The sequence below is a fragment of the Agelaius tricolor genome, unplaced genomic scaffold, assembly GCF_023055355.1.
Source record: "Agelaius tricolor isolate 1412-34295 unplaced genomic scaffold, bAgeTri1.0.p SCAF_2, whole genome shotgun sequence".
Classification (NCBI taxonomy): domain Eukaryota; kingdom Metazoa; phylum Chordata; class Aves; order Passeriformes; family Icteridae; genus Agelaius; species Agelaius tricolor.
The window spans coordinates 1,448,360-1,463,226 of NW_027269262.1; the positions used below are offsets into that span (position 1 = coordinate 1,448,360).

A 14,867-nucleotide genomic window follows, 5' to 3' on the forward strand; every position below is an offset into this window, starting at 1 on the left:
AGAGTTCTTTGTTTTCCTCCAGGTAACAAATAAAAAGCCAATAACGGTACTTGACATACTTGAAAAAATCCGCCTGCATGTGTCAGTGCCACAGTGTGATGTGTTTGGATACTTAAGCATAGAATCTGAAATTGTGATTCTCATCATTCCTGTGGATCAGAACCCCAAACCATTGCAGGTAGATGATGTTGTTATTTTATTTACCCAGCATTAATTTGCTTCACTTCTGTACGTGTAGGATGGTGCTTGTTTCTCAGGCAGATATGTTGTGTGTAATTTGATTGCTCATGCCCTGTTATGTCCAACTCAGCTCCAACTTCTGCCTCCTTCTCTAGCAGAAATAGCCCAAAATGTTACCATGACTTAGGAAAGAAAGTCTTGCCAGCCTGGTAAGCTCTCACTCCATCTGCAGCAGGTGCTGTCAGATTCCTGGGGGAAGGAGGACTCCAAAATCAGAGGCCACCACTGCTTACCTCATTGGTAGCACCCATTGCTGAGCTAGACACTCCTCAACTTTCAAAGCTTTGGACCTCCAGATATTAAGTTTGTCAAATTTAAACCTCATCAGAGGCAGTTTCCTATGCTTTTAAAGAGACTTATTACTAAATTCCTTTCTAGGGTGCAGTAGAAAATGAAGTGGAAAAAATTAATTTCCTAACAGAAATTCATTAATATCATCATGTCAGTGGGGGAATGAAAACCTGCAGTTTCCCAGGTTCTGTTACTTCCATTCTTTTCTCCCTTTCTCATAAACAAAATCAGTTATCTCTCATTTGGAAGAAAAATCCAAGGAAGGAGAAAATCTGGATTTTTCCAGATCTGGAAAAATCCAGATTTTTTCCTTCCTTGGATTTTTCTACCATTGCAGACTTCAATCAAGGAAGTAAGTTGGTCAATCAGGAAGGAAGTCCTCAGTTTTAGAGGCACTTTCTTTAGTGATAATCCACTGGGCTTTTTTGCATCAACATTCAAAACATGTCAACCCACACTAACTTGTATATAGCTTCCTTCCTTTTGCTTTTCTACTGCTCAGAGCTTCCACAGCCGTTTTCATAGTACCGAAGTCTATGATGAGACCTCTGATCTGTTTTCTAAGTACTCCCCAGAATTATGTAAATCTTATGTGCTGATGGGAATATTTTTACATTGGCATTTTACATGGTAAGAAGAGAAGTAATAACTTTTTTTTTCCCCTCTAGATTGAAGCCTGCAATAAAGAGGCAGAAAAGATCGAGTCTCTGATCAATTCGGACAGCCCAACATTAGCATCACACGTGCCACTATCAGCTCTAATTGCATCTCAAGTACAAGTTTCATTTAGCATTTCTTCTGCTTCTGCTCAAGTGGTGCCTGCTCTGCGCTCCCTGTTCATAAGCCTTCTATTCACCTTGGCATCAGCATTGAGATACTGCTTGTAACTGCTTGGGAAATATGCACCAGAACTGGGGCATTTGTATTGTGAAGGACTTTTGGAGTTGTTGATCACTGAACCAGAAAACAAAAAACGTGCAAGATTTGATGAACTTACACTTTTCAATGAAGGACTAAAAGTATTTGAATAATGTGAAAAGATTATTCTCTTACTCATAACTAGTCAGATGACTGTTTCAGCACAATTAGATTGTTTTCCATGGATCTTGGAAACAACATAAATATGCTCTGGAAGGTTCTGACATTATGGATTTATGATTTTGAGGAGAAGGGATCTTTTAGGGTTTTTTCAGCCATGAACTAAACAGTGTTTTGAGTTTACTGAAGAATGCTAATTTTATATTATTCAGATGCATATCAGTGACAAAGAAAGCATGCACCTATTTTAAACATCATTTTTGGAAGAAACAGATTGCTGCTACCTAATTACCCTACCAAAAATTTAAGAGTTTATTCTCATGTAAATATGCTTTCATATATTATTATGAAGAAAACTAACTAGCCCTGGGCCTATTTCAGTAGACATCTTTCCTTGGACTAGTGAAGACTTGCAGGACTTTGGGCTCACTGCCTGTAAAATGACAATCAAGCTCTATGCTAGTACCTGACTTCAGTGAAGAGATGTGTTCTTCTTATAGTTTTGTACATTTCAGAATCTCATATTGGATGCAAAATATAAAGAATCCCAGTATCTATATTTAAGTGCCATTTAAACTATGGCAGTATTTGCATGTTATCTAATGAAATTTATACTTTAAATGTTTATACAAACAGTATGTTTTATTACTTATTGTATTTTATGCACCTGACTTTACTCTACATGAAGTATTTTATATCAGTATTATGATAGCCAAGTTTTGAAGTATATAGAGAAAAACTTATTTTTGCCAAAATTATGAACTTTGAAAGAAAGCACTGAAAACTTTTCGAACATGTATGTTGTAGCATGTTTGTAGCAATTATTTTCTGCTAAATCTTTTAAATGCAAAAGCATTAAAGCTTTTTATTTTAATAAACACTTGTGTCTTGTGTCCTTGTGTAGAATGCATGTAATTTTATGGATTCAGCAAGACTGCAGAGATTTCCTTTTCTCTCTCAAAATAAGCACTTAAAACTAACTGCACTTACATACATGCATGACTCACACAGAAAATGTTCCCAAATAGATGTCAAGAGGGTCTCAAGGATGAAAGTGTTCTTGCCAAATACCTTGAGGAAGACTTATGCAAATAATCATTCAAGCCTTGAAACAAAAAACTTCAGTATCTTGATAATCCATCTGTTTCTGAAATTTGTTATGTGTATTCTTTAGACTTGGACAGAGAAATAGAATGGATGCATTTTGAAAAGCTTTTTGAACTGAAATGGCTCAGATGATAGCCCCAGAAACTTCAAACAATTCAGATTGTTTGGTTTTTTCCAAATCATTAGCAAATATCTCTTCAAAAGTTTCTTAGCTTGAGTTTCTTAGCTAAATGCTAGGTTTCTTAGCATTTAGCTGAAGCAAATCTGATGCCTACTAAAAAGTAATTATAAATGTCTTAAGAAAATAATATTTACACACACATACATATATATATACATGCACCGAACTGGAAAACTTAGTTAAAAGCTTTAAAAGCACACTTTTGGTGGAATAGTATATACAGTGAACTTACTTTTATACATCTGTGAAGATTTTCTTTGATGAGAAATTATAACAAAAAAATTGCCTTAAATTGTGCGATGAATCTGGGAGAAGCAGAATTTAAGCCCAGAGATTGTGATTCTTTAATTTATGTCAGTGTCCGTTGCTTGCTAGAAAAGAGTGAAGCTTTTGAGAGGTTAAATATGTACAGAACCAATGAGGTTTCACAGAATCCTAAATTCTGAAGCAGAAGTCCAGCATTCAGACTGTACAGGGTTTATGCTCTTTTTTCTGGATGAACAAAAGCACTTAAGTATTTCCTAGGTTTTCTCAAGACCTTGGACTACCTCAGAAGAATGAAGAAATTAACTCATGGGTTTTGAATTCAGTTGAACTGGGATAAAAAAATAGAAGAAACCAAGCCCAGTCTTAATTGCAGCCTAGGATATTTGAACCTGAGGAGGACAAATCTGGTGCAGGTTTCAGAGGAGTTTTCCATAAAGGTGCTAACAATCTTCTGTTACCATCTGTGTGGAAATCTGGGTTCACTTAAAAGGAATGGAGACAGCACAAGGGCACTTCAAAGCAGCACAAGCCTGTTTGTTGCTTTTATAACAGGACCCAGATGAAACATTTACAAAACATTATTTGCTTCTCTGCTGAAGACCAACAATGGCAATAACTGGCTCCAGAGAGATGTCACTGTTCTCTCTCAGTTTGCTTAGTTTGGCTCTTCCCAGCAGGGTGGTACAGAAGCGGAGATGCCAGAGGTGCCACTTTGTACAGCCCCAGGAGAGGATCAGCCACAGGGACAAACACCAGAGCAAGTAAAAGCAAGAGACTTCTGGCTGAGTTCTGAGTCCAGCAGGAGCTGGCATCTGAATTTTGGAGGTGAGGAACAGTCAGTTCTGAGCAGGCACAAAATCACACCTGGAACCGCAGTGTCACTTTGTCACTCCACAGCCCTGCCCCTCTCCCTTGCTCTGCTTTCATGGTGCTTTACCCACTATCACTTGGAGATTTGCACGTGTCTCTCAGTTCAAAACTAAATGTTATTTATACATCTCTACTGAGTTCATGACACTTCTCCAGCTCTTCCTTTTACATATAACAAAGGATATTTCAAAACTTTTCCCCACCATCTCTAGTCCTAGGAAGCTCTGGGAGCATTTACATGAGCAAATACAAATACATGAATGCTCTGTGAGACTGCAGCCTAAGTGTTTCATATTTGAAGTCTGGGCTGTAAGGTAACCCTATAGTCAAGTGAATCCCAAAAAGTAACAGGGGGAAAAAAGATGTCTCTGTCAGATTGTGCAAGACCTGATTGCAACCTCCTGCAAGTTCTTTGAACTGGTGCTTTTATACAGTGAGACAGTGGCTCCAGCTGCTCCCTGTGGAGCAGTAATGAAGGTGACAACTGCAGGTAACTCTGTCACCTCCTAAGAGTGGCTGTACCTACCACTGCTAAGGCAGCCTGCCTCCCATAGAGGTGTTCAGTCACTGCTTGTTTTGTGCTCTCTCCCAGTCTTCTCTGGGCTGCAGTCTTTTGCTGAGCCCATTGCAAAAGAGCATCTTAGCGCATAAACAAACAAAATCTCTGTGAGAAAAATGTTTCCAAGCCCTAGCAGGTTGGTTTGTCTCAAGTAATCACAACAACAGTCAAAAGGATATGCTGATGTACATCAGCTTTTGGTAATTAACACCATGAAACTGCATGTTTCAGTTATATTTGAAGCTACAGTTGTATACAAATTCAATGCTACCGACATTTGCATTATGGTAGGAAAATTGTGTATAACCAATATTGAAAGCAAAGGTGCTTACTCTGAAAACTGGGGAAACATCAATTAATTTAATTTAGTTTCTTAATTTAATGGACTTTGTACATGCACTCCTTCATGGAAAAAAATTTGGAGCATTTCATCTCAATATAAGACATTTTTTTACAGTGATAATAACAAATCCCTGGAATAAACTCTCCAGGGACATGGTGGAGTCCCTTCAACTGGAAATTTTCAAGATACAACTAGACATGTTGCTAAAGGAACCAAAATGTTTGACCAGATGATTTTCTAAGGCAATAGTAAAATATCTAAGTAAAAGCTCTTGTAAAAGGATTTTTTTTGCCTTTCAGTTCCTAGGACATAAAGGAAAATAAAAAATAAAGGACAGCCTTCCCTGACGATGCAATAGTTCCTGAAATAGTGCAGTAATCCTACCTTACATAAAGAAAGGTTATTAACCTTAAATTTTTCATTATATTATCATATATATGAGAATAATTCTGATTATATGTGTATATATATAACACATCTGTGAACCCATAAGTGACTTTCAAACTTGTATTAACAGATTAGTAGAGTTAACAGAGTTAATTAGATCACAGTCCTTTCTTAAAACAGAATAAATCTATTCTTCCCCCCAGAGTATTTTCCAATTTGCCTTCCTCAAAGCTCGATTCTTCTTCATTTGGCCAGGTCCAGTAAGGAGAGTAACCTGAGCCAAAGGGTGTTGATGGCTCTGTAATTCTGACACTCCTTCATAATTCCATAGCTTCTTGCTGTAAAGAGCCATCCCTGTGTTTTTCCAAATGCCTTCTCTTGTGCTTGGCAAGGTTTCTCACTTTGCCTCTTTGTGCTCAGCTCTCAGCATGAGCTGCAATATATACAAAGGTCTTCAATCTGTTTTATTCAGTTCTGACTCCTCCTCTAAGCCAGCATTCTTCTGCAGCACTGAAGAGTCCTAGGGGGTTAGATGATTCAGTCAGTGGGTTATGATATACAGCAGAACAGAAGTTCTTACTAGTGCTAATGTGGCAGGTTTCAAACTAAAGCCTGCTCTTCAGCTTGGTGTTCTGCAATTCTGCACTGTTTGCTGACAGTAGAAGAAGTGGATGGGTTGTTACTGCTGTTTGCTGTATAAATTTACTTTTTAGCCACATTTTAAGCTGCAGCAGCAGGAGCAACATTCAGTAAATATAAATAAAGATATATTTAGATGCACTTATATGCTTGTATACACACCAATATACACATATATATGCATATAAATATATTTATATCACAGTGCTCTGTATCAGGCTCCATATCAGCCTCTTCAGGAAGAGCATATTTGACCATTGTAGAGAATTTAGCAATTTATTTTGGTAAAGAACCAAAATATGAGGGGTTAATACTTTTAAGTTTGAATTTCAAGTGCAAATGGCAATCAAAGATGCAGGATCACACTGACTTATTGCCTAATTTATACATGATGTTGTCTGGCTATATGCACACAAAAAGGCTAAAAAGATAACTTTGGATGGTTTCATTCTCAGGTGCATTCAGCTGCAGCAGTTCACTTTCCTCTGAGTTCCCTCTGGTGTTTTCACTCTGGTCCCTGCTGCTCAGGGCAGTAAGAGCAGCTCCCAAGTACCAGTGGAATTGCTGGCATCAGTCAGGAGCAGCCATCGGCCCCCGACCACTGTATCACATTCAGGGCCTCTGGCATAACAAAGTTTAAATATTTGCAGCCATTAGTTCCATGCAGCAACTGAGCTGCTGTCAGCAAGGCTGTGGCTGTGTTGTCATTAGTAGTGGCTGTGGGTACCACGAGCTTCAGCCAGATCAGAAGCAGGGACGTGCCTTAGCCAGAAAACAAGATACAACAAGCAGCCCACCTGGCTTCCATGCTGGAAAACAAATGCTGTCACACACACACATTCCCTGTGCCTGTGTTGAATATAGCAGGTTGTGCACTTTGTTTCTTTAACAGGCTTGAAGTGGCAATGGAAACTATGGAGCAGCATCTCGTGGCTGCAGTACTTTCTGAAGTGCTGCTCATATCCATAATGCAGGATTTACTGCCTCCCTGCACCACAGCTTTAAGGCCTCACTCAAGGCCCAGATGAGTCAAAGGAGATGTGAGAAATGCAAATACACATTTCTAAAGTAGAAAAAATTAAATCTATATCTTATTTTCCCTTCTGGCTTTAGGCTTCAACAGGAGAAACTGTACAAGCAGAAAGAGTCAAGGGAATGAAACCATGTAACAGAATGCTTATCATAGAGACTTATCATAGCAGAAAAGAGAGACGGAAACTATTATTTCCATCCATACGTGATGCAGTAAGAATGTGCCATCACAAACAACCTCAACACAGACTTCCCACCCTGCTCTGGGAGATGGCCCAGCCGGGCAGTGCTGGTCAGTGACCACAGCTTAGGAACAGGGCAAGCGGAGCTGTGGCCTGTGGAGGCGAGCTGAGTTACCCATGTCCCCAGGTCAGTCAGTTGTGATGGCAATGCAGCTAACACAGTCCAGATTGTAACAACAGTGATACATGGAACTGAGATGCATTTCATTATTCTGAGAAGGATTTTTAGTAAAGTTTAAGCACAGTCAAAAATATGCAAAGGCTTGATTACAATCCAGTAACAGCATCTGTTATGTTCATGTGGAGAAGTTTCTCTTGGCAACTGATTAAAAAACTCCAGAGGCAAACATGGGTGTGAGCAAGGGCCAGAGCCTCAGAAATGCTCTTTGAACTTTTCACATCATTGCTGCTGCAATCAAGGGCATGTGCAGTACAGAAACACAGACTGTTAACCATTACTGTGGCCCTTCTTGCTCTGATGTGTGACCCATGATCCATCACACCTTGTGTTCATTTTGTTACGTACTCAGAAGCAGCACAATGACACTCAACAAGTAAATAAATAGCAAATACACACAATTATAAGCACATCACTATTAACATCACTGCACCACACTCTGCAATAAAAAAAATTTTCAGTCCTTGTCCTCAGTCCCAAGTTTCCCAAACTGAATAGTTCACCCGAGTTTCCTGTGTACAGCAGTGCTGTCCATCAGCCATGAACTGTTCCAGGTGAAGATAAAGGCATTGGCATTGTGAATGTAGCAACTGTGCCATCCTTTGATGCTCTGATTTTTAACAGCAGAGAAGCTTCCTACCAGAACACAGCAAGAACATTTATTCACAGTAAATAGGTGTGCAGCTGCTACTGATCTTCAATACATTTTTACTGTCCACTGCAGCAGACTTTTAACTACTTTGTTAGCGGCAGATGCCTTTTCCAAGGCCTTGTTCTTTATCTAGAAGTGTTAGGAAAGGCAGACCCTGCTGGCAGGATAAGAGGCAGTGGACACAAATGAGAAACCTCAAACTTCACCTGAACATCACTTTTACTAAGAGATTGGTTAAAACAGCGCTGGGCACAGGTTGCCCAGAGAGGACAAAATTATTTTCCACCCTTGAAGATAGTCAACACATGATGGGACACAGCCCTGGGCTCTAGGTGGCTCTGCTTCTTCCCACATCAACAATGCTGTAATTCTGTAATAAAGCTCTGAGGAGCTGAAAAGCACCACCATACATGCTAACTGTCTTGCTGGTCTCCTCACTTACCTTGCATTTTTAAAATGTGGTCTTTTCCAGTGCTTGGATTTGAATTTCATGACATATTTTCTCTCTGCAAGTTAATTCTAGATCAACAGTTCCATTGCAGCAACACATAATCACAGAATCACAGAATACCAGGCTGGAATAAACCTCAGGCATCATCTGGTCCAACCTTACTTGGCAAAAGCACACTGTAATGATGGCCCAGAATCCAGTCCACCTCAACCTTAGAAGTGTCCAGTGTTGGGGAATCCACAATCCTTTCTTCCTTGGAGAAATTATTCCAATGCCTGCTTGTTCTCATTGGAAAAAAAAAAAAAAACAACAAAACTTCTTGCATCTACTCATAATAAATATGAAATAACTGTGAAATGTTTTCCTTTGCATCCAACCCACCAGCAGCCATCCCACAGCCCTGGGCTGTCCACCAGGCATGACACCCTTGAAAAAAACCAGCACTCACTGAGCAAGAGGGTTGAATTTGTCCAGTCCTTCCCAATCAGGATAAAAGTGGTTACTAAACATCCAGCAGCCTCCTGGCTTGAATGACAGCTCTGTGCTTTGCTTGGCCAATTCAACCCACATTTAAGTGACAACAGTTCTGTATCTGGGAAGAATCAAGTGAGTTGAAAATGCATTCCATACATTACTACTTATTCTTGAAGAGTACATATCTTCTCTCATATATTACAGCCTTTTCTAGGCTGTGGAATGAAAGGTCTTGCCCAAAATATACAGGTTAATAAAAGACTCACAGCCATAACCCAGATGCTTCTTTGAATGTCTAACACTCAGGTCACTTGTCTGGAGTTTAGGACTAGTATTACAGTTTCATATCTATTTTTTGAAGTTTGCATTTAATTATGGCTCCCAAATGCAAATCTTTTAACACAGAAATCCTCTGCTCTCCAAAACACGTATGAATTTCATAGGTTCAAATCACTGCTGTGATGGCTGCAGAAACTCACAAGATTTTTCATACATTGTATTACTCTGATGATTTTTTTACAAGGCAGATCTAGTATGCACTAAGCATGTTAGAAATGCCTCTGTGAGCAGGAAGTATATGAGGTGTTGGGCTCAGGTCTGTAATTGCTGACAGCAACACACCAAAGTTTCTAAGGAATTCAACTTTCCTGAAATTCAATACAGAAAAAGCTAACTACAGAGTGGGAAACATTTGTTTTGACAGACTCAGGAGGACATCGTGCTCTTGTGGTTTTAAAATAAACCTTCAACCCTAAGATTAAAAATCTAAACGCTGTGGTCAGGGTTGTGCACCCCACAGAAATCCCGTAGGTGGCATCACAGCACATGGGGAATTACATTTCAAGTGCTTTTGGTTTAGAAGGAATGCAGCCGCCTTGGGATTTTTATTTCTCAATTGTTTTTTGTTTAAAGCTAACACTTTCCTGCAACTTCAGTTCTATTTTCTGTGCCACTTCAATCTCAAGAAGATCCAATCTGCACAGGCTTAAGTCTCTCTTGCTTTATGTAAATTTATTTCCTCCTGCAGATGCCTACCATAACCTACTCAGGGCTGCCCCAAGAATGTAATTCTCAGTTGAGAAGCACACTTGACATCAAGGACATGTATGGATGTATTAAATTGTTGGCATGGAAAAGAGTCAAATCGACAACAATAATTTTTGTCGCCAGCAATCCAAAGAGTTCATATAACTGGGTACTTCAGGGCTGAATCAGACACAGGACACAGGCACAAACCCAGACACACTCTCAAGGTTTCAGTGCTTGTTAACAAAGAAGTGAGTATTTTGAAGATTTTTTTCTTAAAAAACCCTGATCATTTAAAGAACTCTCGTGCAGACCTGAAATTATAATAAAGTTACAGTAAATTCAGCATTATTGTCTTAATTCAGAAGAGGCAAATGATTGCATTAATATCTGAACACCAACCAGTAGATGTCAGCACCATTTTAAATCTGGAATTGGGGGCCACCACAAGGGGAGGACTGGGAAAACCAGTGAGGAGTCCAGGACAAGAACTGGATCCTGCCCCAGTTCACCACATGTCCATCCTGTCCCCAGCAATGACCATCAGGGCACAGTGCCCCACTCTCCAATGACAGCCACATTGGTTTGTTCATGTGTGACCACCTGGGCACAATGTATATTAGCTCCTGTCGAAAAGAAAAAGGATGTAAATTGAGGCAAGGGTGCCTCTGGGCTGAGCCCTGGCTGGATGGATGCCTGACACCGATGCTCTGCTTGTCCCTTGCAGCTGACTTATTATACAAAGCAGAATAAGAAAACAGCATACTTTTAATTAGCAGTATGGATGAAAGGAGGAAAACTCAAGTAAACAAACAAAACCAACAAAAAAAAAAAAAAAAAAAGAAAAAAAAAAAAAAAAAAAAAGAAAAACCAAGTAATCACCTCTTGCAGGGTTTATCACCCTTCCACCCTTCTCAGGACTTCTCACCAACATAGTATTTCCAAGCACAACTTATCCCTCTGCCTTTGGCTGGGTCTGCTTATAGGGTTTGTGAATTCCTTTGTCTAAAGCCACCTGTTCAGATTTTTTGCCCTCCTATATCCTTAAAAATCCACCCACAGAGAGGGAACAGGGAACTGGCCCCACCAGCTAAACATCTTCTAATAGTAATGTCACTGTATTAAAAGGTTTTAAGGCTTCAGATTTGCCAAAGAGTAATCCATGTTTCTCAGCATGATACAAATACTCCAGCAAAAACACAAACGGATCTAACAATGCTCAACCACAGAGTAGTACAAAGCAAAAGTTTTATGCAAGTAACAGAAAACTGCCAGTTAATTTCTCCTCCACCTAATCCAAAACTAGATGGAGAAGATACAAAAATTGCAAATTTTGGGGTATTTCAATGTTTTTGCCAAGATTTTTGGGTATTTCTATAGCAGTTGACCTCACTGCCCCAGAGGAACATGTGCCTTACGCCAACAGAAACAGTAGGAAGCAGCTGCTCAAAGAAAATGCCTTTTTTTCCCTGTTAATATATCATTTTGCTAAGCTCTGCTTCCCCAAGTGCCTTGCATGATTAAGAGGTCTTTAATGCTGCTGTTGTTGTTCTGGTTCCCTCCTCCTCTCCAAAATGAAAGCATTCAGAATACTATGTGCATTTTTTGAATATCTGTATTATTTTAAAAATATTTACTTTTATAAATATTTGACATTTTACTTCTTAGTTGAACAATTTTTATTAGGAAGCCTCCAGTCCAAGCTTTCCAATTCATCTGTTAAAGAACAAAATTGGCATCTGAAGAATCCAGTGGCAGAAGTGTCACTTGTGAGATGGACTTTGCTCTGTCCAAGACTCCCACGGCCTGCCAGCCCCAGCACCTTTGGTGCAGCAGCACCAGCTTGGTATCATGCTCAAAGGGGCTCTGGAGAGGCTCCCCCATCCCCACTCCCACAGCACCCCAGCATCCAAGGACCCCAGGTCCTCTTCAAACTCCTCACTCGTGCAGGGACCTGGTCAAAGCCATGTTCAGCAAAACCCAGGCTTTACAAAGAAACTGCAGATTGGGAGGGACGGCCACTATGCTCACAGAGAGGTGTTTTGGGAATTCACCTACAGCAGCCTTCCTTGGTGCAGTGTTTAACAGGGAGCTGCTGCCTCTCAGCTTCCAAATGCCATTCCACGCCCTGACCCAGCAGGAGTCCCACCCTTGTTAGCTGGGCTTTCGGTGTGCTCCCAGGACACGTGTTTTTGCAGAACTTGGCAGGTTCCTACAGAGACTGCCCAGTCCTGGACTGTGCTGGTGGGTGGCAACTCCTTTGTACCTGAAGCAGTCACCTCACACACATCCCCTCAGCTGAAGTTCAACCCAAAAATGTCTTCCTGCCCCAATCACACTTGATCCTTCTCAATGTCACAACCCTGAATCCAGCTGGCTCTGCAGGATTCCACACTGAATGTGGTCACACATCACCCTCCCTTTGTGCCAAGGCTACCTTGAGCCTTGAGCAGCAGTGGGCTGGGTGGATCTGTGCCGGCCGACCTTCATCCATGTGTGTTTATAAATCATGATGCTGTTGCAGGAAGTCCCAGCACCCAAGTTCTTCATGTACAATACTGGTTCTTCTCTGCACCAATGCTGCCTAGCAGCTTTTCCTCCATTAACAAGTTGGGTTAATAGACTTGCACTTTTCACAGCATTAATAAAATAATAAGATCAGTCCAGACAGCTACCTTAAAATGAACTCATACTCCAAAATGCAGAGGATCAACAAAATGATCAGAGGGATGCAGCACCTCTTCTACAAGGGTGAGAGAATTGTTCAGACTGTAAGTCAAACTGACACCGACTCTGATAATACAATTAATCAGATCTTTCTCCAGAAATTCCCAAGCCTGATGGTTTTCAATGACACACACACTATCAGCTGTCCCATCCTTGGCTTACTTGGTGCAGCTCAATCCACACCCCACCCACTAGTCCCAGCCTGCAAGGATGACAGGAACTGCTCTCACTCCCTCTTGATGGACAAGCAAACAAAATAAAATACCTGCTAAGACTCTTGAGACTTCTACTCCCCCTCATTCTATTACAAGCTGCTCTGAAACATGCTGCCATGTAATACCTTGATGAACAGCAGTTGATGTGGACTTAGAAGGGTGAGCACACAGCCCACGTGCTCCTGGTTATCTGCGGAACAACACACTCCTCAAGCACACCAGCAGCACCATAAGCACACCACAGACACCCCCTTGCACTCAGTGCCTTAAAACAGGCAAGCGCACAGCAAAAAGAACAATGTCACACGTGTTTTGGGATCTGGTACCCAAGTAAGAAGAGAAATAGTCACAGCTGCAAGCTGCTTGTCAGATCTGAACAGCCAGAATGAGACAGTGAAGGCAGGCACTGAAGTGAGGTGTTGAGACTTTAAATGCAGCACCACAAAGTCTTCCTTCATTCATGAATACTCAAATTGTCCTTTTCACATTGCAGAGGAGTTAAAGGTCTCCTGACTTTTAAAAAAAGCAATGAACGTTTTCATTTTCTTAAGGTTTTGGGGTTGGGGATGTTTCTTTTGGGTTGGGGGGGGTTCATTGTTTGGTTTTTATTTGGTTTTAGGGTGGTTTTCTTGGTCTTTTGTAGGGGGGAGCATCCTCCTTGCTATTAGATTGCAACTTTCTTTTTTCATGTATCTGTACTTTCCTACTTAATATCAAGTATCTTTCCCACAAAAAGGTGTCCACAATCAAGTTTTCAAGTTTGAGAAATATGTTTGAAAATGGCACAGCCAGCTGCAGTAGAATCATAGCTTTATAGATAATTTTGTTGAGAATTGCAAACCCAAAAATTATATTCATCAGCTACCTGAATAAGCATCTGAGGTTTTCTGAATTTTAAACACTGAAGGGAAAAAAAGTTTGATGTGATTATGAAGGTAGGTAGCATTCCACACAGGAACACAGTATTGAAAACCCACCACAAAGGTGTTTCGGTTATTGGACCCTTCCAAAGTGTCAGCTTACCAAACAGTATTCACTTAACTCCCAGCACATGAGCATATGCAGAAGAAACATGACCAAAAATCCTTCCTACTGCACATATTCAAGTAATCAGTTATTACACTATTTCACAAGCACAAAACTCAAGGCACCACAACAAAGTATTATTGCTCAAACATGGACACCTGTCCAGACCAATGTATTTCAGAAGCAGGATACATGTAGATGTGGGGCTTTTTCAGTCCCATAGGAAAAGTACTTGCAACAATCATCCTGCAAGCCAACCAGCATTCTTCCCAGCTGGGCTTCTTCACAGTGGACCAGAGCTCCCTTCACATTTTTCAAGGACTTGTATTCATAAAGCCTGCTGCAGAGGGCAGCTCCACTGTTTTCCCATTCCCATATCCCAGCAGTATGAGGTTCTGTCCTTAGAGAAGTGCCAGAGAGGCAAATACCACACCACCCACGTGGAGGCCAAGGCCAGGGCAGCAGTGTGTTTCCTGACTCTCTATCCCAACGACTTCACCTGTGAGAAGCCCACAGCAAAAAGCTTGATTTAATTGAAGCCACTGATTTTTAACTTGGCTGTTTTCAAGCTCCTTGGTTTTCCTGAAAACCACAACCATACTGTGTTCTCAGTCACCGCTTTCACATTTCAAAATTGATCTGGTTTTTATTTCTACAGAAACCACTTAAAAGAGCACAACAACTTAGTGACAGCAAATTAGTACCAAGACTTAGGAGCATCAGTCTCTAGGAAAAAATGCAGCTACCAATATTTGAGATAATACACAATTACTATAACGCACTAAGATCTACCTGAAGCATCTAGATCCAAGTTCTACATCTTACTTTCCTCTTGTCTCTTTCAACAGCCATTTCGCACCAAAAAAATGTTCACATAAAGTTCTCTGAATGTATTAAAAGAGGAGAGAGGATGAATAGGCAA

At 40.6% G+C, this 14,867-nt stretch overlaps 2 protein-coding genes across 6 annotated transcripts in view; one reads left to right on the top strand and one right to left on the bottom strand.

The window, feature by feature from the left end:
• RECK (reversion inducing cysteine rich protein with kazal motifs) overlaps positions 1 to 2,447 on the top strand; it is a 45,622-nt gene extending 43,175 nt beyond the window's left edge. For all 5 annotated transcript variants that reach the window (XM_071450437.1, XM_071450398.1, XM_071450409.1 and 2 more), the window contains 2 exons: positions 23 to 178; positions 1,200 to 2,447. In XM_071450437.1, coding sequence (XP_071306538.1) covers positions 23 to 178; positions 1,200 to 1,418 — 375 coding nt within the window. In that variant the 3' untranslated portion in view covers positions 1,419 to 2,447. The remainder of the gene's footprint in view (positions 1 to 22; positions 179 to 1,199) is intronic.
• Positions 2,448 to 5,389: 2,942 nt separating this feature from the next.
• ADNP2 (ADNP homeobox 2) overlaps positions 5,390 to 14,867 on the bottom strand; it is a 31,064-nt gene continuing 21,586 nt past the window's right edge. Inside the window, exon 6 of the mRNA XM_071450386.1 lies at positions 5,390 to 5,803. Within this exon, the coding sequence (XP_071306487.1) occupies positions 5,748 to 5,803 (56 nt within the window). The 3' untranslated portion in view covers positions 5,390 to 5,747. The remainder of the gene's footprint in view (positions 5,804 to 14,867) is intronic.